Genomic DNA, 24,678 nt, shown 5'->3' on the forward strand with positions numbered 1-24,678 from the left:
ATCCTGAAACAAACAATGGTGCATCAGGATATGTAAAATATTTTATGCTGCGGTCATACAGGCCTGCCCCATGTCCCCAGACTAAGTTGCAAGGAAATAATCACACATTGAAATCTTCTGGATCCATCAAAACCAACCAAAGTTTAGGGTTTTGTATGGCAAGTTTGGAAGATAAAGTGCTTCCTTCTATTGAAGTGTCCCTCACCCACAATGGTGGCATGCTTCATCATCGGGTCGCCCCTTATGATGTACCTCCAGGATAGGTCAACTTCTTGGAAGAGAGCTATTTGGTATTATGTGTATGTGAAAAGGGGAGATAAAACTGCCTAGAGAAATAGTGATAGAATTGTTTATTTGGGACTGATCGGAAAAGATTTTTAAAAAAGAATTGGGTTTATGTATCGGTGTCAGATTATCCCCAACATCCATTCATTGGCAATATGTTTCAGCCTTCTACTGTGCTTTGTAGGTCGATGGTTTTCAACATAATGTGATTCCCTACTGCTCTCTGTTGTGTGTGCAATGGTAATCCAGTTATGGAAAATAAATATTTGTCACCAAAATATGAGATGAAACCAGATTAGAGGTATGCAAAAATGTTTGGCACTCGGCATTCAGTAATACACAGCAAACAGTGCCAGCATGTAGTATTCCTGAATATTGTGCTCACTGGTGTCACACCGCCCACGGCACATTGAAGTCAGACTCTCCCTAAAATTTATAACTAACTTACTGAATTAGGCCTAAATGAAATTTGAATTATACAAGTGTACTTAGGGGCCTATTACGATGCCCACCGTGGTGGAAACAGGACTGACCAACCTACTTTTGGCGGTCCCGCCTGCCTAATTATGATGCGACTGCACATGGTGCCGTCGCATTCTACCATTTCTCAATGGCAGCTTGTGTTATGGCCGTAAACTGCTCGTAACACAAACTCCCACAGAGAAATGGGAGATTGTGTTAATCCCAGCACACAGTGGCAGGCACCTCAAGGTGCCTGCCACAAGGTGCAGGTATTAACAGGGGGGCACCATAACTGCCCCCTCAGCCCACAACTGGAGGCCACACGAGAAAGGGAACCCTGCTAGGGACCCCCAAACACACTTTAAGACAAGGTTTCCATGTCAGAAAGGCCGGCATGGAAACCCTGCCGGAAACCGTGCATCGTAATCCGGGCGGCGTAAACCGCCATCCATATGGATTATGGGTCCGTTCCAACTAGCCGACGGGCTCCTGGAGCCCATCGAAAGCCAGCCGGAATGACTGTCTACTTTAAATTCTGACCAGCTGTATCGTAATCAGCCTGTTGGAATTGAAACCAACAATTTTGGTCGAAAAGCCTCCGACCTAAGGTCATAGGCTTTACGACCGATATCGTAATCGACCCCTTAGTGTAGTATCTGTAATTTTGTGTTACTCTTATTACGTGAAGTTTTCCAAATTGATCAGTTTTGATCGGTCCAATAATATATGTGCAATGATTGTAAGGAAAGACATTGGCTACCACCACCAATTAAGTAGGTAAAAAGCCTCACACTCCACTATTTGCCCCTGAAACTACGCCTTCAGCCGACAAACAGGAAGATGGGGAACCATGGCTTGTGATGACTGATGAGCACTTCTTCTGCCCCTAAGCCCCTAAGGGGTGGCTTGTGATGACTGATGTGCACTTCTTCTGCCCCAAAGCGGCATTCATTTTAACAATATTCAATAACAAAATATTAAAAACGACTGACTAGCTTGTGCATCAGCCTGCAGGATCTGTACTGCAGGTGGGCTTACTTCCCTCCAAGCATGTCCACACAGCGATGTTGCACCTGGTCTATGGAGTGTGAAACGCTGGTTTTGCATCTACTACATTAGCTCGTACACTCTGACTAGACATGTCTTGCTGGCAGGGGTAGCCATCCCCAGGTCTGGTACCGGGTGTTAACACATAAGGAGATGCTTGCAAACAGGAAGTAATTGAGCTGCCATCTCTTCAAAGAGAAAATGTAGCGTGGCTTTGTGGCTAATGTGATAGTTTTCTCCTGTCCTTATTGCTATACCATACTGCTGACAGAAAGAAGTGAAGATACAATCCAAGGAGTGCCTGAAATCCAGACCTGCCACTTCCAACCCCCGTTCAGCAACAGCAGCTCCCTGACACTGCCTGGGCCTCCCATTCCCACTCTGTCCAACAGGTTTCCCTTGTTAAAACAAGTAAGAAGTCTGTTCATACTGGCATATCAGCAGCACGTCAGACCACATAAAAGATCTCATTAACCACAAGGGGCACCCTTTTAGGGGCTGTTGGGGTTACTGGGATTATGATGGCCGTTAGAGTGATGAATTCCAGGGATGGAGTTGGAGAGCCTGTGTGGAGTTAAGGAGTGGTGATAAAGCACAGAGGGCCAGATGTACGAACATTCACTTTTGCGAGTCGCAAATTGCGTTGAATTGCGACTTGCAAAAGTGAATGTACAGCAGTGTCTTGCATGCCTCAATAATATTGATGAGTCAGTCACAATTTGCAACCCCATTGGGATTGGCTAGCATTCACAGGGATGGTGGCCTGCTGGGGTCAGCAGACCACAATGTCTGTGACTGCTTTTTTAATAAGGCAGCCCCCCGTTTTCCTTAAAGGAAAACAGGATGCATTTAAAAAGAAAAATGTAACTTTTCAGTTTCATTTTTTAAGGTCAGTCAGTGGTCCCCCTGCTCTTAAAAAATATTTTCGCACCCATTCACAAAGGGGAAGGGGTCCCCTGGGGACCCTTTCCCGTTTGCGAGTGGCTTACCACCCTGACATTGCAGTCAGACTTCGTTTTAGGAAGGAACGCCCTTGGCACGCCCCTTCCTAATAGCAAGTCGTAAACTATATTTTGCAAGTCGGAAATAGGTAAGCGACTCCCAAAATATGGTTTGTACATGGGGCTGACCAATTTAGCGGTCGCAAACGGCCCGAATTCCCGTTTTGTGACCGCAAAAAATGGTCATACATCTGTCCCAGAGACTGACTGACTGCAGCACAAACTAAATAGAAAATGTATCACGTTTCATTTCCACCTTTTCAACATCGTTACTTTTGTAATCTTATGTGTTCTTAACATAAAATGTACATAAGCAAAAGTGTAGTATTTTACCCCTACCACAAATTCATACTTTACCAGTCCTATAAAATTCATTTGCTCTGTGACTGCTTGCGTCTCTGTGTTAATATACTCTGGCATATGACATGAATAAGATCACTTAATGAAAGTGTATTACTTAGTAGATGTGTTAATAGTATGCACGGAAATGCAGTCAAGTTCAACATTTTGGATGCACAAGAAATGTCTCTGAAGAAACATGCGATTTTCTGAAATATGGACTGTGCAAAAAATAAAGTGGGGGCTAGGATGAAAATCTCAAATTATGAACTAATAATATCCTCCTAAGATCAGTAGAACAGATGGCAGCTATGAGCAGTCTACAGAACAGCCTGAAGCTTTTGCAATTTCTCATCTACCCCATGCTGTAAATATTCTTCTGTGTCCCTCGTTCATCTTCTGAGGTGAAAGCTCGACCACAGACCCTCTAGTGTACAGTGCACAGAACAGGCCTCATGAAGAGCTGCTCTTGACCGCAGGTCAGTTCATGTAGTGTTCCAACACTGGAGACTTGCTGATATCTCAATCACAAAGCCATAAATATTCAGCCCATGCTCAGTATCCAGATGGCACACTTCAGAACGAGGAGCCAAGTTGGCAGAACGCAGACTGGATCATTTTTACCGCCTTAACAGCCGAACATAGAGAAAAAATAAAGACGGTCTAGTTATTAAAAATCGCTTAACATCAGCAGTACACTTCACATGTTTTTCGTCAATATGAGGATTATGCAGGTGGCATGTGGATGAGCACTAAACAGCTCAAGGTCAACAGAGGTTACGGGGTGACTCAGAGAATCAGACTTTCATTAAGAGCTGGACCAGATAGGTGCACATTTTAATTACGGATTATTAACGATGGAAAAAACAGAGTACACAAAAACAAATGCGAGAAGAAATAGGGAAGACTAAAGGCAACATATGTTTTACAATCAAGACCAGGAGGAGGGCAGAGTGAGCCTGAAAGAAGATGCCAAAAAGACAAGCTGCTGACTGCTGAGCCAGAAGATTTAAATAGTAATAACGCCGAGTGAAAAATGTTTCACTGCCTGAAATGTACCGAATACAAATTGTCAAGTTATAAGTAGATGGATGTGACTCGGGGGGGGATACAGTGGTGCACAGCAAGCATGAGCAATAGGAATGGAAAGAGATCATGGCCCCAATTACTTACTCCTCATTAAACTCATTAAACTGAGGCTGACGTCATAGTCCTTATCATTTGACTGGGGCCTACAGCGGTACACCTTCTGGGCGCTGTTTACAACCAGTGTCGAGCGCTATGAGTTATACGGTCTTTTTAACAGAAGTTTTTTAGCTTTAGACTCTTTGCTAATATAAATTTGGTTCACTATGGCAGTGCGCTTCCATGGGTATTACTGTATTCCCACTGAGTAACGTAATTAAATCGTAGCATTCAACATGTACGGAGGCTACAACTCAGTTCCCTCTTTGTTTACACAGTTGGCTGTAATCGTGCCCTGAAGCCTCTGGTGGTTTACTTTTGGACATTCACTGTCAAGGTAATAAATTCTCTGTATCCCTTTGTAGTAGTTAGAAGGTTATTACTTTAGCTGATCCTACATTGATTACATTTGTCATTCAAGGTTGACTATATTCATTCTATTGGACCCCAAGTATGAACCGTGAATTCGCCAATCGCCTATAATTGATAGGTGAGCCCCTGTAAACCTTTTATTGATTTTAACTCCCTTGTAATGCAACGACCTACTAATCGTCGCCAATTGCCTTTTAGGTTGCCCAGGCCAAGTCCTGATGAAGATCCGCAAGACCGAGGCTGGCTAAATTTCCCTTATGGTCGCAAGTCGGATCGAAACGTCGACGCCCCTTTGTATTTAGTCTGTACCCGAAATACCCTTTTCAATGTGCTGCATCAGAATTGATTTCTGTGATTGAACAAAAGTCAAAGATTATATGAATGCCATTGGGACAGACCAGCTAAGACGGTGACTTGTAACCGCGCTTCCCTGCCCTGACATATTAAATTCCAGATAATATGTTGAAGTATTCTTTTTTCTGATTTCCTTACACTTGAGCACCCTCTCCTTTTCACTGCACATCTTCCTCTGGTGCAACCTCCTTTTGATTAATTCATTTGATTAATATAACATGTATGGCTTTTATCCAATACATCATTGAATAAACATATGATGAATTCCTTTCCAGGTCGTTCTCTTTTTTGCTGTATTAATTCATTCAATGTTATGGTTAACTGAATCATAAACTACAAAGCAATTTGATTAATTCATTCTAAATATAGGTCCAGGACCATTGTTTTTTGTAATATACATTACCCAGGTCCTTGACCAGATTGGGTTACCCCGTCTTTTGTAATGATTACAGCGGTACACCGGCACCTTGCTACATGGATAAAAAGAAGCAACTGTTATACCCCCCACCACAAAATTCCACATTGTTTTATAATCTCCCCCACCTCTAAAGAGTACATAAACAATTGATCCCCCTTGCCTTACTTACTGTGTTTCGCACATACATAATCATGTGTACAAGGAAGTGGTTGTAGAAACCCCTGGGAGAGAGGCGAGCCTAACCACTGGCAGGAAAAGAAGCACTCCGTGTGACAAGCGTTAAAAATAGGTCATTTAAACATTACTATTGCATTCTCCATTCTTTGTTACAACCCTGATCATTGGATGACAGCCAACTAGAACAGGACAATTGAACATACACCCTGCCAGAGCCAAATAATTACCTGCTTTATCAATTCGCCAAAACCTGTCAACAGAAGTGAAGACAAGAACAGGTGCCCCAATGGGGTTGCTGCTGGTCCTGAATATCATTTGTAAAAGTAACAATAAGTAGCTTGGAGTAGCACAAGTGAATGATCGACATATATATCAGACAAGGCTGTATCCCTGTATGAGGCCCAGGATGCTCCTAATGAATTGTTGTTACGCTGAAATCAATAAAGCCACATCCCTTAGTTAATAAGCTGTGCAGATACTGAGGACAACTCAAACATAAAGGTGTTGTTGGAACCCACGGGAGCCAGCCTACATGTTACAAATTGGAACTCAACACTCGGGACAGTTCAGGAAAAGTATGCTAAGAACCTTCCAATATCAATACATATGAACCCCAAGGGAGGAAGAGTCAGGGCCCAGAGACGGAAGCACACGTTTCTTATTAATATGAATATTACAACTCAATTTGTGTAGAAACGTTTTGGACAGGCATCCTACATACACACTGCCAGGTCCTTTCCTCCAAAATTTCAAAAAGGAGCCCCCTCCTGTGTTGGCTCCAGTTGTCTGGGCTTCCTCTTATGTTCAGTTGAACCAGACTGTCCCCAGCCCTGGTGCAGTGTGACAGATAATCCACAGAAGCAGATTTGTTTATCGCCACTCTTTCCTCCTCAGCAGCTGAGGGAAGCCCCGTTGATTACTACTTTTGTGTGGAGTGGCCTTTCTTGGGCAAGAAACACATATTACATAACTTGTATAAAAGCTCACCAAGGCCCCCCAATCATCTTGTAGAAATGATAGTGAGCACGTAGATCCCCTTGGCCGGTAGTATTTTAGTAAGGTTATTATGCGGCTGCCTCTGTTCCTGCTGCCGCTGGAGCCAGCAGATCTGTTCTCCCCTTCCTGCTCCGTGCAGGTAAGGTGTTGCTTCTTGGTGGCCACCTCCTCCTCTCAGACAAGTGCACAGGTGAGGGAGTGTGCACCCTTGGTGGGGGGAATGGGGTCCCTGGGATAATAGAGAGTCTGGGAGGGGGACCCAATCCAGCCCTTCCCTGGAAAAAATGAAGGGATCCATCTTGTACTGACACCCCCAGGCCATGGCCACCTGGGGGCCATTGGAGACCAAGCAGTGGAGCCCCACAAGCTCCATTGTTGGTAAAATGGTCAAAGGTTGCAATCTCGAAAATGGTATAACGTAGGCCCCTTTGAGCTGCTTCAGACAGTCTTAGGCACATTTTACTCCTGGTGGCGAGCTCTAGCCACCAGGTGAAATTTGAGCAGATCTCTTTACCACCAAAGTGCTATAACATACAGTTCTCCTGTCTCCCTGCGCTAGCCTTCTTCCTTGTCTTTGTGTCTGGGTGCAGAAGTCCAGAGCTTTACCCCAACTGGTCCTCTGTGGGTGTAAGGAAGGGCAGCCTCACTGTCCCTTAGGGAAACTGATTAATTCTGAGCTCAATCGAGGCAGAGTCCTTAGTCATTTTTGGCCATCAGGGGGTTCCTTCTTCCAGTTGGTTATGGGTGTCCCAGTTAAAGGGGCCAGCAGCAAGAAGTACAAAAACACAAACCAAGAGAGAGTCTCCCCCTAATGCAAGAGTTGTTAAATGGGGTTGGAAGGGTCTAGAATCAAGGCACTCCTGGCCAAACCTAGGGTAACACGTCACTTCTTCACCTCTGTCCCTACCCTCTTGCACAGCATGCTGGGCAAGTTCAAGATGGCTTTATCCAGGAATAACTGGTCACATCGTCTCCTGAGGTCTCAACTCCACCCCCTGCTGACATCACTGTCAGGGCCTTTCCCACCAAAGTTCAGAGGAGCCCCCTATGGTATCGGCTCGAGTTGTCTGGGCTTCCTCCTCTGTTCAGTGAGTCTAAGCTGTCAACAGCCCTGGTGCAGTGTGACAGGTAAATAATTTTGTCAGATTTTTTTAAGCCCACCCTTCCCTCCTCAGGAGCTGAGGGAAGCACTGGTAATTATTCCCTTTGTGGAGGGTGGACTTTCTTCTCACTGCTGGAGAGAAATGTTAATTTCTGAGCACAGCAGAGTTACAAAAGGCCTGGGCTCTGATCCTGAGCTGAGCCAGAGAATTATGACAATACTCGATGACCCTTAAGTTGTACCGATATTCTCTTGGAACTTGCAAATTTGATTTTCATGCGCATGTTCCACCCCATTTTGATATGTTACTGGACTTTGCTGGCCAAAGGGAAGTAGAATTGCACTCTAATGTAGTTTTTCCTCCATGTTTATAACAAAAAGTCACTACAGACAAAAAAGTAAATCATACTGACTTTCACTATGAGTGTTTATTAACATTATAAGGCCTACCCCAGGTCAATATCTGATCCTGCAGAGTACCCTCTGCTCCCTAGTGACCTGTGTGGAGTTACTGGGCTGCGCGTGACACTAGTCTCACACGTGCAGCACTCACACGTGTGCACATGCGTTCACATTTAACCATCCACGTGCCCTATACCCTAGCTGCCTCGCACTGGCCTTATCTTAAAAGGCCGACACTGGCAGTAAATACTCGCTGTCCATTTGCCATGTGATTACCGTGGGTGAGACACATGTATTGAGACCCACCCACAGTAAAAAGGCCAACACAGGGGGTAGGAAAGTGTAGTATTATGTAGAGAGGTTGGGTAGGCTTTACTATGCAATATTCTTGCAATACCTCAAATTAGATCATGTGGATTCAAAATAATAACTCCCAAGCTCAGTCCTGGTAGTATGGCACAGAGCAGTCAGACTTTACTAGAGAAACATCTGTAAGTCATTTAGAGTGCCAACATGGACAATAAGTATTTTACATGGCTTGAAAAAATCTGACACGAATTTATAAAAATAAAGCAAATTTTTATATACATTTAGACAGCAAAACGAACACAATTGGATGAGTATAACCATAGTTATGGACTTAAGAAGGAAAAAGAAATCTGTGCAGTTCACTTCTGCAAAACATGAACGTTGCGGTCAGTGGGAAAAACCACTAGTGACAATAGATCACTTGCAGGCTCAGATGCGTGTAGCCCATCGGGGGTTAGGGAGATGCAGGTCCCAGGATGAGGCCATGACAGTCAGTTGAATTTTACTTGGCTCATAGGACCCGGGCGTAGAGTTGTTCTCGCTGTGCCTGGTGCTGAAGCAGGTGTCACAGGGGAGCTGGGTTTATCACTTAGATGGTGCTGATGAGGAAACAGATGCAAAAATGTGATAATGGGGCCACTGAGGTAGTAAGTTGAAGGTGTTGCGTGGTTCACTGGAGGCACATCATCAAACGAAGATAGTGGCAGCCGGACTGACCACCAACAAGCCTTGTCAGCGGAAAGCTCATCCTCAAGATATGTCACCGTCCTGGAGTCTGGAGGAAATTGATAGCCACCTGAAACTTTCCGAAGAATAGCACTACGTTTTCCACAATGCACTGTACCATTTACTTTTGGGAGATACTTTTTACCAGTGATTCTTTTCTTCCATGAGTGTGAGTTCTCTACAGGCTGTAGGAAGCGAATGCAACTGGCCCAAGGGAGTTCTTGAGTTGCCTTTGGCTCTCAGAGGGGTTGTTTGTTGATGGGGAACCATTCTCTGGTGCAGTATATGTCACTGTTGTGCAGTGGGCTGTTGGTTGTCACAGGTGCAGAGTATCATACCTTTGTTTCATGCAGGTCCTGAGGCTGTACATTTGAGTGTATTCTTTGCAAAGCAAATAATATCTGAGGATCTGGTGCCATGGGTACCGCTCAAATCCTAGATATAGGGTCGTTAGGGGTGTGGGTGCAAGTAGCCAATGGGCTACTAGCCCTAGTGCCTGATCCGCCCCTGATGTAACTGCATACAGGGATTGTGCCACCTTTGCTATCCAGGACCCTCTGTTCTGCCACTTTTAAAAATGGAAGAAACCTTCCTTGGCTTTAAGGACCAGGTGGCCCACCCTAGGGATGTGGTTATCCTTCTGGGGATGTACACCTCCTGACTACCTAATTTTCCCACCTGCCCAGGTACAAATGTGCCTGGGGTTGGGGGGGGTTGCTGTTTCCTCCTTTGGGGGCTGCCTGGATGCATATCAGAGGCGGTGTAAGCTTTGAAGCTCATCGCCTTGATGTGCCACTTCAGTAGCTATCCTATCAGGGAGGGAGGTGTCACTTCCTTCTCAACTAGGCCTTTATTACTGACTCCTTGGAGTATTCAACCCTCCTGGCAGGGGGTCATAGTCCTGTCTTGGCAGCAGCAGCTGCAGGCTGTCAGAGAGGGCCCAGGCAAGGCTAGGGCAACCAGGAAGGCAACTTCTAAGGTAGCCACCTGGGGGAATGTCACATCAAATCTGGGAATCATGAGTCTTTTCAGTGGGACCAAAATGGAATTGGCAACCTCAGGGTGTCCAGGTGCCAGTCCATATTATCCAATGAATCCCTGAACACTTATAGTAACCCTTAATGGAAAGAGCATACGATATGGATATATAAGCTTGCACATCTTTACTATAATGCACCCTGCATCCTAGGATTAGGAGGCCTACCTTAGGGGTGACTAAAATATATTAAAAAGATCTTGTCACCCACGGTGAGGGAAAAGTTGAGTTTGAGCAGTTAGCACTGCTCATGCAGTCTGCAATGGCAGGACTGCTGTCATCTGTTTACTTGGGTCACTCAGGGTGGCACAATCAGTGTGTCAGGCCCTAGTGTCTCCTTTAACTCCCATGCCATGGGTACCACTGGAACCACTTACCAAGGACTTATAAGGGGGTTAAAGCCCTTGCCAATTGGCGTTGTCAATTCACATACATAATTTTTAGGGATAGGTCATGTAAGAAAACAGGCTTTTAGCAGGTGTCCCCCACTTTTCCCCCCATTTGGTCTACCAGATGCTGGTTTTCTACTCTGAAAGTGCAGTGAAGCCAAGAGAAGCTGATCACTGAAGCAACAAAGATGAAATCAAACTATCCTCTGTTCACTCTGGTTCCAGTAGTTGTGATCATTATTGTGAAGCAAATGTGCATAATATTTCAGAATATCCCTGTTAGACTTGGCATCTTTTGGCGTGTTTCCCGAGTTTTTGATTTCGACCTCCCGGTTTTGACTGGCGTAGTGTTTCTGCACAATTTTCTCACTGCTGATCAGTGGTAAAGTGCAAGTGCTCTTGTGGGAAAGTGTGCTATGGATTGGCGTTTCCATGATTGGATATTTGATTCACTTGCTAGTTCCTAGTAAAGTGCACTGAGTGTGCAAAGGCCTGTGAATCAAATGGTACTAGTGGGCCTGCAGCACTGATTGTGCCACCCACGTGAGTAGCCCTGAAAAGGTAACTCAGACCCACCATTGCGGAGTCTGCATTTGTACCTGCCATGTCGACTTGGCCAGTGCACAAACATGCCAGTCCCTCACCTTCCCTTTTCTTACATGTCAGCCACCCCTAAGGTAGGCCCAAGGTACCCCTGTGGGTGGGTGCAGTGTATGGGAAAGGTTGACATGCCCTGATGTGTGTGGCAAGTCCTGATTGTGAATTACGGCCAAATTAGTTTTTCGCTACTGCAAGGCTAACTGTTCCCCATAGGAAAGAATGGGGAGTTTGTTTATAACATCTTATAAACATAACCGGCCCAGGGAATTAGGTAGGGAAATCAAGTTTAGTGTGCCTGAACTCAGAATCTAAAGATGCATCTTTTAGTGAAGGTGATTTTTACATTCTCTGTTTGAAAATACCACTTTTAGAAAATAGGTGTTTTCTTGCTCAGTCATCCTGTGTGCCTCTGCTGGAATGTGGATTGACTGTCTCGGTTTTACTTTTCGATGACAGAAGACTGGAGAGCAGGTGTGGCTCCTGATAGTCTAGATGGGTCAGGAAAGGGCTGAATAGACCTGGGCTGAAATTGGGGAAGGGGTAGGAGTTTTCCTTGCACCTCAAAGGGCCTGGTCTGCCTCTGACCATGCCGTCTCCACCTCCTGCCAGGCAGTCACATCAGAGAAGGCACAACTGGTTCTGGCTGGGCACAGGCACTCTCTGCCTAAGAGATCAAAGGATTTTGGAATATAAATATTGGGCACAGACCTCTGGACTTTAGAACTCTTTTGGACCAAGAAGACGCCCGAAAAGAAGAGCCGGAGAAGCTGTGAGGAGGAACTACCACTTTGCTGTGTGCTTTGCTGTGTTGGCCTGCAGTGGCTGCTTCTGTCTTGGGCAGTGAAAGGACTGGACTGAACTTTCTGCAGTACTATTTGTGAGTTTCTCCTAGGGCTTGAGGTAGAGTTTGCCCCCTGTTCAAGAAGTCTCAGGAACAGCACAGACTTCAAGCTGTTCTGCCCTCAACACTGGGGACTGTGTGTTTTGTGCTGCAACAGAAGAAAAGCAACCCGACAACATCTACGACACAGCTGCCGACTCTGTGTCCTGAAGGCACTGCAGAGGGCACTGCCACAATGCCCCACCGCGACCCTGGTCTCACCAATGACCCTGGTGATGCCGCCACCGAGCCGCTGCTCACACGGCAACCTGGGGGCACCGCACTCCGCACCGCCTGGCTTCACAACAACGCCTTGGTATCTCCGACGACGCCGCTCCATGCCAAAATCTACGCCGCTGCTTGCACCGTGGTTTGAGGGCACCGCTCATAAAGTTACACGACGCACTGTCCTCATCCCGCACCACAGCCTTGAACTACCGATGCTGGTGCCATCGACTTGAGTTTGTCAGCCGATGACAGCGCTTCAGGGACGATGACGCCGCTGCTTGCACCACGACCTGCCAGCACCACGACAAGCACCGGATTCACCTTGAACCGTGACCCTGGTTTCACCGACAACGCCATCTGACGCCGCCACCGAGCCACTGCTCGCACCATGACATTGAGGGCACCGCACGCTGCACCTCTGCCATTCGCACCGCAACACCCAATGCCTGCCGACGCGAGTGCTCCTGACTCCAACAGAGAGGAGATCGATCTGTAACGTGTGTGACTTTGAGAGCCCCAATGCCTGCTGCACTTACCTCCGGAACCGATGCCGTGCTTTCGGAAGCTCAATGAGAGGTCGCCGATCCCCTACATTTCTAAAAGGAACAGTTTGTGGGTCTTCACGACACCATAGCTGACCCGCGACACCGAGGTCAGCCAGAACTGTTTGGATCTGTTTGCTCACAATGCCGTGATAGCCTGGTATGGAGCTATCAACATCAAGGAACTCTTTTTCAAGCATATTTTGATAACTGAAGATTTTTAAGTACTGTATTGTGGTTTGTTATCGTTATTGGTCTTGCCTTAAGTGTATAAAAATATTGGATATTTTTCTAAACTGGTGTGTTGTCCTTTTGTAGTGCTTACACTGTATTACTGTTGGTTAGGTGCAAATGCTTTACACACTGCCTCTAAGAAACGCCTGACTGCTCATGCCAAGCTACCAAGGGGGTGAGCAGGGGTTATTTTAGGAGTGTAACTCCCTTATCCTGACTAGAGTGGAGGTCTCTGCCTGGCTTTGGCACATGCACTAGCCTACCAAAAATCCCATTTCTAACAATCCCCATCCATTTTAAAAAATAGATAGAAATGACCTCACTGGTCAAAGGTCTTTTGACCAGCTTTATAAGAGGATGCCCAAATAAGCACCACACAAGTATAGCCACTGTATCCCAAAAGACTATGAATGTTACCATCATCCAGAAGATGGACAAAGGGTAAATGGGGCTTTTGTCTTGAGACTTTAAAGTTTGGGATCAATGAGCGACGTTTCTATTGTCGAAAGCATCCGGGGCAGTATTATGGGTATGGTGCACTTTCCCTTTTTAGAGTTTTTTTGAGCTGGGCAGTGGTATTTATAATAGATAATAGGCGCTTGTGGTGAGTGCACCCAGTATTCGTGAGATTCTAAATCAGTAACGGTGCTAGAGGGTAGGGGAGAACCACTAGCCTCCCTAAAAGATTTGTGGCCAGAGCAACAAAAGTCAAGAGTTGGGGTACCCAAGCACACGTAGAAATAAAGTTTGCATAGATTATTACATCAAGTAACAATTGTAACACAATAAGTGAATCTCCGTTTCTTTCTTGTAGCTTTCTTCAATTTAATATTCTTGATTCATAGCAATTTCACAGTCTTCACAGTGGTTTCCAAGCCAACACGTGTTTCGTCGCCTCTAGTAATATTGTACATGCGACTTGTTCACGGCTAGGTACAAATTGATATGGTAAATTACATTAGTTAAACTGATTATTTAGGAAATTGCATACATTTGTTAACATTGTAAACAAATGTGCTCCCAGGGTAAGTGTCACAAATTATGGGTTCTTTTCGTGGGAGGTGGTATCCCAAGGCTATAGTGTACTTAGCATGCACCGTGAGATCAGGTGAGTACTAGCCTTATAATATCCGTTTGTGACCAATCAGATACATGTAGCTTTAGCGTGAGTGTGGTGTATAGTGAAAATACACATATGTGATAGAAATCCGTTTTTTTGTGATGTCTACTGATTAAAGCATGCGGTATGCAGAGCCAAAGACCCAGGTAGGTGGTAATGGGCAGTTGCAAATCATATAACATCAATGTGGGGTATGTTAAGCTGAAAAGTTATTAACTCGAAGGTATGAGCAAACTGACCTGCACACTGTCTAATTATCAGTATCTGCAATGAGTAAAAGGAAAAAAGAAAAAGTACATGTGGCCACGAATACCCACGTAAGGGGACACTGAAGTCATAATAATCGTCACAGGCATATGCCAGAGAGAGATACATACTTAGGGTATGACGATAATTCCGGGTCATACAGTCATGCGATGGGGGGGGCCCGGTCCTTATAAGGTAAACAATTTCGATTGGTGGCTGTGCTCAGTATAACAGCAAAGATCCCATCTACGGTCAACGAGACAAAATAATAGGATCCGTGTAAGGAAACACTATTTAAATTAATAGGTGTTCAAAAGGACCCAATATGCGCGTCCCGAGTGCTGCTAGTTACTCTCTTACCTCCGAGTAGTGGAGAGTACGTCCGTAATATGAGACTGCCCCCATCCGCGTCTGGCTCCAATTCGAGTTGCCGGTAGAAAACACTCGGCATGTTTTTGACTCGGAATCGGAAGTCACATGACCGGAAATCGGTCATGTGTACTAACACAATGCAGGTAACTGCAGGCGCCATGTCTAGGACTGTTTTGAATAGCAAATTCAATGTATATAGGCGATCAGAATATGATCATGTTCATCGTGTGGGTAATTCAAGACGTAAATATTTACTTGCGTGCATGATAAGATAATAGTCCCGAAACAGCGAAGAAAGTATGTTCGGGTGTTTATAAAGATGATAATGTTAGTAATTGTATCCTATAATTTCCATGGATACGTAATATATCTCAAAGGCCATTATCAGAATGTCGAAACTAGGTAAATCTAAATTGTAACGTCTGGTTGCAGCAATATGTTATAGAAAGACGGCGGCCATCTTGGGTCAGGATATGCCCCCGTTTAAATTAATAAGAGAAAAAAACGGCAGTGAAGCGCTGGGGTCAGTTTAACTCGATATTTGACATGAACACAGAAAAGCCAAATGTGGTTAGCAAAATCTGTATTCGAGCTGACAGGCGTATATCAGATTTAATCTGAAGTTATATACAGGCTCTTCTAAAAGTTATTACTATCTATAAGGACAATGATTGGGCCCCGAGGGGGATGGGTATATTGCCCATAAAGTGGCAGAGCTGGCATAAAACCTTGAGGAATTGGGCATAAACTGTAAATAGTCTACATCAGCGAACCTCAGAAGTTGTTGAGAATACTTATATATATGAAGGGCTAAACATACCGCTGTGTGTAATTTAGTGATAACATGTAAATTATGGTTTTCAGTGGCTAAGGTGCAGGGATCCTTAAATGCAACATGGCACACCTTTCAAAAGGTGTGCCAGGCGCAAAAAGGGACAGTTCTCTGTATTACAAAGAATGTGCTGCCCTCAGCGCATCTGGGAACTCACACTGCCCCTGGGGCAACTTATTCAAGTGAAATACGGAGCAGCTGTTTAAAAGCTGCTACATGTTTCAAAGTGCAGCAGCAACCTGATCAGGGGGATGCTCAAAAGAGTGATGGGTCCCATGTTTTGTCTGAAGTTGCGATGGGCCATGATGAGGGTCGGTTTGAAAAAAAGACATTGGGCATAGAAAAGTTCATGATATGTTTAACAATGAATTGGGTTGTTTGACTTACTATACGCATGAGATTGTGAGGAAGGATGATCCATAACCTGTGGCATGCAAAGTGCAAGGAGTTCTTTTTTCATGAGAGAAGCTTTGAAGGACAAATTAGATGGTTTGAAGAAGAAAGGCATAATTGAGTACACAAAGCTTCAGAATGGGTGTCACTGGTAGTTTTGGCATGTAAGGCTTCAGGAGAAATTAGATTCTGTGTGGACCTAAGATGATTAAAAAAACAGTGGTGGTAGACAGGTATCCCCTGCCAAACATTAGAGACATGTTGTCACAGTTGGATGGTGCTAAGGGGTTCTTCATGTTAGATCTTAGAGCAGTATATCACCAAATCAAATTGAATTAGAGAAGCAGCCCAGAGAGCCAACAGCTTACACCATACCTTTTGGGGTGTATAAGTTAAGTTCAACAGGGTACTCTTTGGTTTGATCTCAGCAGTCTCAGCTTTTCAGAGGGCTATGGGATATATATGGGGTATATGGTGGATGTAAAGATCTACCAGGACAATGTGCTTGTGCAATTGTTTGGTAGGGAAAGAGGAGTACAGGATTCATTTGAGGTTGGTACAGGAAAGGTTCAGGAAAAGGTGGCTCAGATTAAAGGAGAACAAATGTAAATTGAACTGTAAAGATATTGTATATTTGATGCATAGGTTAGGAGTGAGGAGTAGAACCCAATGAGGAGTTAGTTGATACCATAATCAAGTTCGCTGCCCCAGAGAACATGGAGGACGTGGTTAAATTATTAGGAATGGCTAAGCACTACAACAAGTTCATCCCCCATTTGGCTGATCATGCCTACAATATGAGAAACCTACTAAAAAAGGAAGTGAAATTTTCAGAGTCGCCACAGTGTGATATGGAATTTAAGGATTTGAAAGAAGCTGTGTCAAATGCCGAGGATAGGTCCATCTTAATTACTGATGCCAGTGCTAGTGGACTCGGAGTGGTGTTGCAACAAGGTGAAGGAAGTAATGAAAAGACCATTATGTTCACTTCAAGGTGTTTGATTGGTCCGGGGCACCAGTATTCAGTAATAGAAACAAAGGCCCTCTGCATCTATTGGGCTATCAGCAACCTCAAAATATTTTTATGGGGCACCAATTTTTTAGTTAAATCATATCACAAGCCCCTTAAAGAACTTTATGGAAAGAAGGGTTTAGATGCAGGGTCAAGAAGTATTGATATGTGGGTAATTTCACTACAGGAGTGTGACTTCAGCGCGGAGTCAATTCCCAAGGTAGTGACAGATTGTCTGTCAAGATTGGTTGACGTGAAGGAGGATGAGCAAGAAGAGTGAATGGCAGAGGATCCTTGGGAATTGGAAGAATTTAGTGTCTGTGAGGTCACTGAGGACATAATAAGTGAAAGGAATGGAAGGATCAGGTTTTAAAGAATGAGTAATTGAGGCAAGTGACTAAACTGATTGATGTAGGTTGGTAAGAACACAAAGCCAGAATCTCTAAAGTTTTGGGAGGCAAGGAATGAGCTTTTGAAACATCATGGATTGTTGTGAATGGGTACAAAATTGATTCCCTCAACAAATGTGAGGGACAAACTATTCAATTTGGCCCATCAAGGACATTTGGTTATCAGTAAGACAAAAGAGAGTATTGGAATGGGTTTGTGGTTGCTGAGGCTGAATAACCAGATTGAAAGAGCACTTAGAGATTGTGTAGATTGCAAAAACAGTGATAAAGGTTACATAACAAGAACACAATTCACGTTTATGAGAAAAAACAACCAGAAGGACTGTGGGAAAAAAGAAGCACTAGACATTTTGGGATCTGTCACCACCAAGGCTGAGCAATACTATGTCCTAGTGTTGATGGACTAGTTTTCTAGGTAGCCGGAGATTTGAATTACTTAAGGTGTTGATACAAAGAATATAATGAATTTTTTTTAAAGGAAGTATTCACTTGAGAGGGGATTCTAGATACCATCCTCACGGACAACTGTGTACAGTTAGTTTCTCAGGAGATTAAAAATGTCCTGTCACACAGAGGAATCCAGCATAGAAAATGCGCTCTGTCCCACCAAGAATCCAATGGTGTGGTGAAGAGATTTAATAGAGTCCTGGAGGAGACTACACAGATAGTCAAGCTGGAGACAAGAGACTGCACATTTCATCATGGGAAAGGTCCTGTTTGAACTCTTTAGAGGGAGGAAACCTAACTCTTTGATGTGTTCATTCTGGATTAATCAGATTAAAGGAACACTTTGGGTGGTCTGGATGAGTGGAGACTGAGGCAGCAGGGTAAGCTGGGTCGGAGGAAAAAGTTGTATGATTCTAGGCATGAGGTCAATTGGACGGAAGTGACTGTGGGTGACTGGGTCAGAATAAAGTTACCACCTAGATTGGTTAAGTCCGCAAATATTGGAGTACTTCAGAAGGGGGATACATTATTTTGAAATGTGGTGAAACTAGAGGATAATCGCATTTGGGATCTGAGTAGGGTGGTGGTGTTGAAGCATGGAGAGGAGAAGGATGATGGTGAGGATGATGTGTAGGAGGAAGCGGTGGAAGATGCAGTGAAGCATAATGGGAGGTGTAGGTGAAGAACAGATTTGCATAAAAAGTGAATAGTGACCTTATTCGACAAAGGAGGAGGGTGGTGATGTCACTTCAGCATTTGAAAGATTATGTAGCTTAGATGCTTACTGTCTTTTTGAATCTCATTTATAATGTGAGGAGAATTTCCTTTTACCAATAAAGTGAGTGCTTGGTATGAAAATGTTTGAAAATGTTTGAAACATGTTTCTTTTTGTAGCTTCATGTTTCTAGCTGATATTTATTCTGTTAGTTTAAGGACTAAGGGCCTCATGTAGGAAGCCTAATACCGGTCGGTAACGGCCGATTTTCGGTAAATATACCGTTACCGACCGGTATTTAGGCTTGTGACATGTAGGGGGCTCATTTCTGTATTCGGTAATTTACCGAATCGGTAAAATTACCGAATCGGTAATTTTACCGATTCGGTAAATTCCGAATACAGAAATGAGATGTAGGGGGAGTGTGTGGGTGTTGTTTGGAGTCGGTATTTACCACCAACTAATAGTTGGTGGTAAATAATGAATGGATGTGTAAAAGCATTTTATAGCGCTTAGAAGTGTGCAATGTGGCAGACATACATGCCCTTAGGGCATGTATGTGTGCCACATGTGCACACATGGCCGAATCAGGGGTGCAACAGGGTGTCAATGTGACACCCTGCCACCCTTGCATGTGCTCCCCCATTACCGAATCGGTATTTACCGATTCAGTAATGAGGCATACCTTCCCATCAATGGGAAGGTATGCCTCATTACCGAATCGGTAAATACCGATTCGGTAATTACCGAATTTTTCCGAATCGGTAATATTTACCGACTCATTACCTACATTGCATTTACCACTTCATAAATACCGAATCGGTATGATTCGGTATTTATGAAGTGGTAAATGCAAGCCCACCTACATGAGGCCCTAAATGCTGTAAAGTGTGTTGGTTTATTTTGATTTGTATAATTTAATATAAAAATGGTAAGATGTGTGCTACCTTGGAATTCGAGTTGGCACTTGTGCAAGTGGAATGTGTTGCTTAGAGGGTTCTTCTTGGCTCTGGGTTCCATGGTTTGTCAGTTGGAGATGAACTAAAAGCTTGAGGGTGGATTAAACACAAATAAATCAGTATTAAATCTGCAGGAGTAAGAGCATTGCTACACGGAAAAAAAGTAGAAAGTAAGTCCCAGGGGCCAGTGGAGTAAACTGAGGTCCAATTGGGTATATATCCCTTTAGAAACTAAAAGCCCTTTTGATGGAGTGAAAAGAAGAGATGGATGAAAAGATTCTGTGAGTGACTGGAATGGTGAACAGAATGTGTGGTGGACACAGCCATCCATTCTGGGGAAAATACAATAAATCTTTCATACAGTTTAATGACATAAGCATTCAGGTTGCCTTTGTTATCCTATACAAAAATACTGCTTGTATGAAACCAGATTGTGACTCATTGGGGACAGAAAATAATGTATTGATGTGAATTGTCTACAAAGGCAAAAAAATCTATTTTTATCAAGTAATGATATTATATTGAAAACCCTTAGTGTGCCCTTAGTAGCTGGAATACAAATAGGAAGGTCATTGTCATAGAAATTTGCATGTGGTACAAGAACAGCAAGATCACAGCAACATTTTTGTTAAGAAGAAGCAAGTTAAAATTCCTATACAAATTGATAGAAAAACATTTAAACCAAACTGAAAACAATATATTAAGACAGTAATTCAGATACTTTTGAATCACAAAGCACTCTTTGTAAAAATAGCACATAATAAAGAATGTGCAACAATAATGGCCAATATCGGAGCACTTCATTTGCTTTTGGCACTTAAATAAAGCAATGCCCCAGTATATTTGTTTAAAATACAGTCATTTTGAAAAGGATGTGTGTCCTTTAAAAATGTTACTTGCATGTAGTAACAAATGTTTTGTAAAAAAAGGTACCATATAAAAACATGTTCTGCTTTTCAGGACAGATTCTTCAGGCACTAGTCTATGGTTTCTAGTTGCATGGGCTCCTTATACCTTCAAGTCCACTGAAGAATGCCCAACAACAGTAATTTAATGAGTTTCATTGGCTGTTGTGCCAAATTATTCAGCTCTAAGTATGCAGGCCTTTTTTAACTCAAGATACTGGAAGGAGAATTTTTCACATCGGTTAGGGGAAGAAAATGTCCGGTTGCCAAAGGCTACTGGTTCTATTACTGTTGAACATCACTGTTTTTCTCCTCAGGATCTTCCACAATCTCTCAGATCAGAAGACAAGTGGAAATTGCAAGCAGACACCAGTACCCGCCCCTCTTTATCCCTGTGGGTCAGCAGGAGGCTAGCTTTAGTAAAAAGTGTATCGGCTTTCAGGTCCATAGTTTCAAGGATAAACTAGACACACTCCATCAACAGTCTTTCAGAATGGAATTTGGAATTATTCCAGCTAGCCGGGCATCTCTCCTTTTTCTTATTTCTGATCACTACATTCCCCAAAGAGAGGTTATTGCAACTTCCAAAGGTTTATTATGTTGTGATTGGAGACAATCCTGGAGTGAATCCTTAAAAATCTCCTGCAGATTCCCTACTTGTGTCTCATAGCAAAAACAATTCCACAATGCTTTGTGATGCAGTTCCTGAAATGGGTGCGCTAAACCTTTCTTAGCTATCCAAACCTACCTGTCCAAAATCTATCGACGTTCAGCCCATTCCTGTCTATAAAAGATCACAGAAAATGTCTACCCATCTTGGACAGAACTGGTTGCAGCCATAGGAAGAAGGACTTTTAAACATTGTCAATGAACACACCTGTGCAAGAAGATGTGTCATGACATGTACTGACTGACAAGTGTAATTTGGGTGTTAGCTTAACTACATGAAGGGCATTCAACGGAAAAGGCATTGATATTTGTCAGCTGGAAATCTCAATTCAGATACAATGACTGGTGAAACCAATTACTTCCAAGTTACACAAGACACAAGATAATCAAATATGTCACCAGCTTAGACTGGTCAATTTTTTAAGCCAGTTATGTGACAAATGTGTTAAATGAATCTTGCAAGTGTAGATAATAATCCAATATGTGCATTGATATTGATTTAATTTTCACAAATGACTACATACTGTGAAAATGATGTTTCTACTTGTTTCCTAACAGACAATAGAAAAAAAGGTTTTTTGACAACATCTTATTTTAAATCTACTTCAATCAATCATTGCTTCGAAGCCTATATTCTTTTTTAAGGTTGTTAGCCCTGTCAACCTTAGGCTTTTCTTCCCCCAAACGTTTTGCTTTCCTCCTCTACTTCTTGCTTACAACTCTGCACACTTTACCACTGCTACTGGTGCTAAAGTGCATATGCTCACTCCCTAAATGTTTGTAATATTAGCTTATCCCCAATTGATGTATTTAATTTACTTATATGTCCCTAATAAAGTGATACTACATGTATCCAGGGCATGTGAATTGAATGCTGCAATTGGGCCTGCAGCACTTATTGTGTCCCCTACTTATGGTGCCCTTTAGACATGCCTCAGGCTTGCCATTGCAGCCTGTGTGTGCAGTTTTTAAACTGCCATTTTGACATTGCCATGCCCAAACCATTCTTTTTAATACATATAAGTGACCCCTGGGGTAGGAGCTAAACAGCCGTCCAGGCAGGGTGCAATGTATTTAAAAAGTAGGACATATAATTTTTTATACGTCCTGGTAGTAAAAAACTTACTGCATTGCATTTAGTAAGCTGCAATTTTCAAATGGGAACAGGTGCCCAGTTCTTGTTTGGTGTCTTTGGAATTGTAATGAAAAACCCTAACTTATGGTAAAGTCAGATTTTAAATTACTATTTTGAAAATGCCACTTTTAGAAAGTTGCTATTGTCCTACTATAGCCATTTAGTGCCAGTAGCTTGTCCCATGGTCACATGACTGGGTGTATCTAAAAGTGGGTTTTGTGTATTCCTCTTAGAGAGCCACAGACAGTAGGCAACTTAGCTGTGCCTGGATGGGCCATCACTGGCACATTCCTACTTACATTTGAATAGGCTGTGGGCTACAAATGGAAACCTCTATAAGTTTCTCCTCCAATTCAAAGGCACAACTGAGTATGAATAGTGGACCTCAGACACCACCAATTCAGTACATGTAATGGACAATCTGCAAGGAAGAAGGACTGCTGTACTGCTGAAAGGACTGCCATTCTGCTGGACCACTGCTCTGAAGCACTGCTGCCCTGAAGTGCTGACCTGCTGTGCTGCCCTGCTGTGCTGACCTGCTGTGCTGACCTGCTCTCTATTTCCCTTTTATCTGGGTAAAAAGGACTGGACCTGCTTTGCTTGAACTTAGAACCCTAGAGTGACTCCAAGGTCTAGTTGGCTGGCCTAGTGATCTACAGTCTTAGGGAAACAACTGCCTGGTCCCCATCATAAAGAAATGCTGCCAGTATTGCTTGTCCCAGAAAATCTTGTTTATATTCCCAATCCCATGTGGGGAATACCAGGGATGCTGTATATTTATAGGCACACTCCTGGTGGTATAGAAAGCTTGCTGGGTCATAGAATGTTGTGAGACACTGCTATCTATATTGTGAGGCAAATGTTTGCAGCCATGATGCCCAATAACTACACTGTTTAACTACTATTTACTACTAGACCATTGGGAGAACTTCAATCCCCTTGATGCCTTTATATTTGGCAGGAAGCACAATAGTCTAGTGGCCATATTGGGAGTAGTAATGGTATAAAATTGGCCCGCCATGCAGCACGCATCTTGTTATTGCTCATCAGCGGAGCAGCAGCGGCGTTTTGCAAAGGCTCGTTCATGTTTGCAGTCCAATAAGAGTGTACTTGCACCTAAATCCTCAAGACTCCTGTGCACAGCTCCTGTGGCTTCAAAGTTTATTTTTTTGATGGCTTCCAAGCTTGAGAGAGAGCAGCGATGTGAAAGCAATTTCTGGACCTGCTTGGTGAACGAAACGGGTGGACTCCACTGAATGTAAAAACATTGTTCCGCCCGCTTTATGAAAGGATATTGCTTTATTTATGCAATTGTGTAGTTGTTTGCCAATTTTTTTTGATAAGTTGTAGTCTTAGCGGGTGTGCCTCACGTGAGACTACTACACAAGTTATAGTATAATAAAACTAAACTATAACAATATTGACAGACAGTGTGGCCGGACTCAGCTTTGACTTGCCATCAGTGCAAAAGTGTTTCAGGAGGACAGGAGTGATATTCAAAGGTTACTGGTGATGGAGCAAGATTTTGTAAAGAAGAAACTTAATCCTCTCAAATAACGTATAATACCGTAATCAATTTGTCTTGTAAATACTAATATTGCATTGCACAAAATATATCGTATCTAGGGAATGCTTTCACATGTGTATTACTAACTAGTAACCCGAGTGTCTTAAAATGGGCGACAAAACGCGGGAACTTCACTGTGCATGCGTCTACTGCATCTACGTAGTATGACGTATCCTATGATTGGAGGAAAACTTTTGCACCTGCGCAATAGCTTTTAAAATTGCTGCTTGAAACTCACATGTTAATGCGCATGCTACTGCTTAAACTAAACCTTGCAAGTTCTACTAATTACTAATGCGAAAGGTTATTATAAGTAAATGGGATTAGAGTAGTGATAAGTGGTACACAGTGAATTCATTTATTTTCGTATTCTAACATGCCTTTCTCTGCCTTTATTATTAGTTCGTATTTGGGCCCCGGAGGGTGACTGAAATCCCTACCCCACCTGATCTGTGCGCACACGCACTAAACCCTGCCCGGAACTATGATGACACCATTGTAGCCCAGCCAAGGAGAACCTGGGGGAGAATCTCATGGGAACTTAACCCATCGACCCGCCAAGAGTAACATATTATAAATTGTATAAATTTTACTAAGCATAATGTGAAATGCGGGTGGGAATAAAGCTTTGGGAAATAAATTAAGGGGCGGAAACATAGAACAAAGACCCTAAAGTAAAATAACATATTAATATGGTGTGATGAACACACCTCCTTGCCCTGTCCAATTAGAAATAGGGGAATACATGAATTTGAAACATTTAGGGGTGGTACATGAACACAGAATAGTATAATTGAGGTAAGTTAGTTAGA

General features: G+C 43.3%; 1 protein-coding gene across 1 annotated transcript in view; it reads left to right on the forward strand.

The window, feature by feature from the left end:
* Positions 1-16,656, forward strand: part of LOC146866123 (uncharacterized) — a 37,397-nt gene extending 20,741 nt beyond the window's left edge. The window contains exons 4-5 of the mRNA XM_085640357.1: positions 13,392-13,525; positions 16,572-16,656. Coding sequence (XP_085496483.1) covers positions 13,392-13,525; positions 16,572-16,656 — 219 coding nt within the window. The remainder of the gene's footprint in view (positions 1-13,391; positions 13,526-16,571) is intronic.
* Positions 16,657-24,678: the final 8,022 nt, after the last annotated feature.

The sequence above is a fragment of the Triturus cristatus genome, chromosome 2_1, assembly GCF_964204655.1.
Source record: "Triturus cristatus chromosome 2_1, aTriCri1.1, whole genome shotgun sequence".
NCBI lineage: Eukaryota > Metazoa > Chordata > Amphibia > Caudata > Salamandridae > Triturus > Triturus cristatus.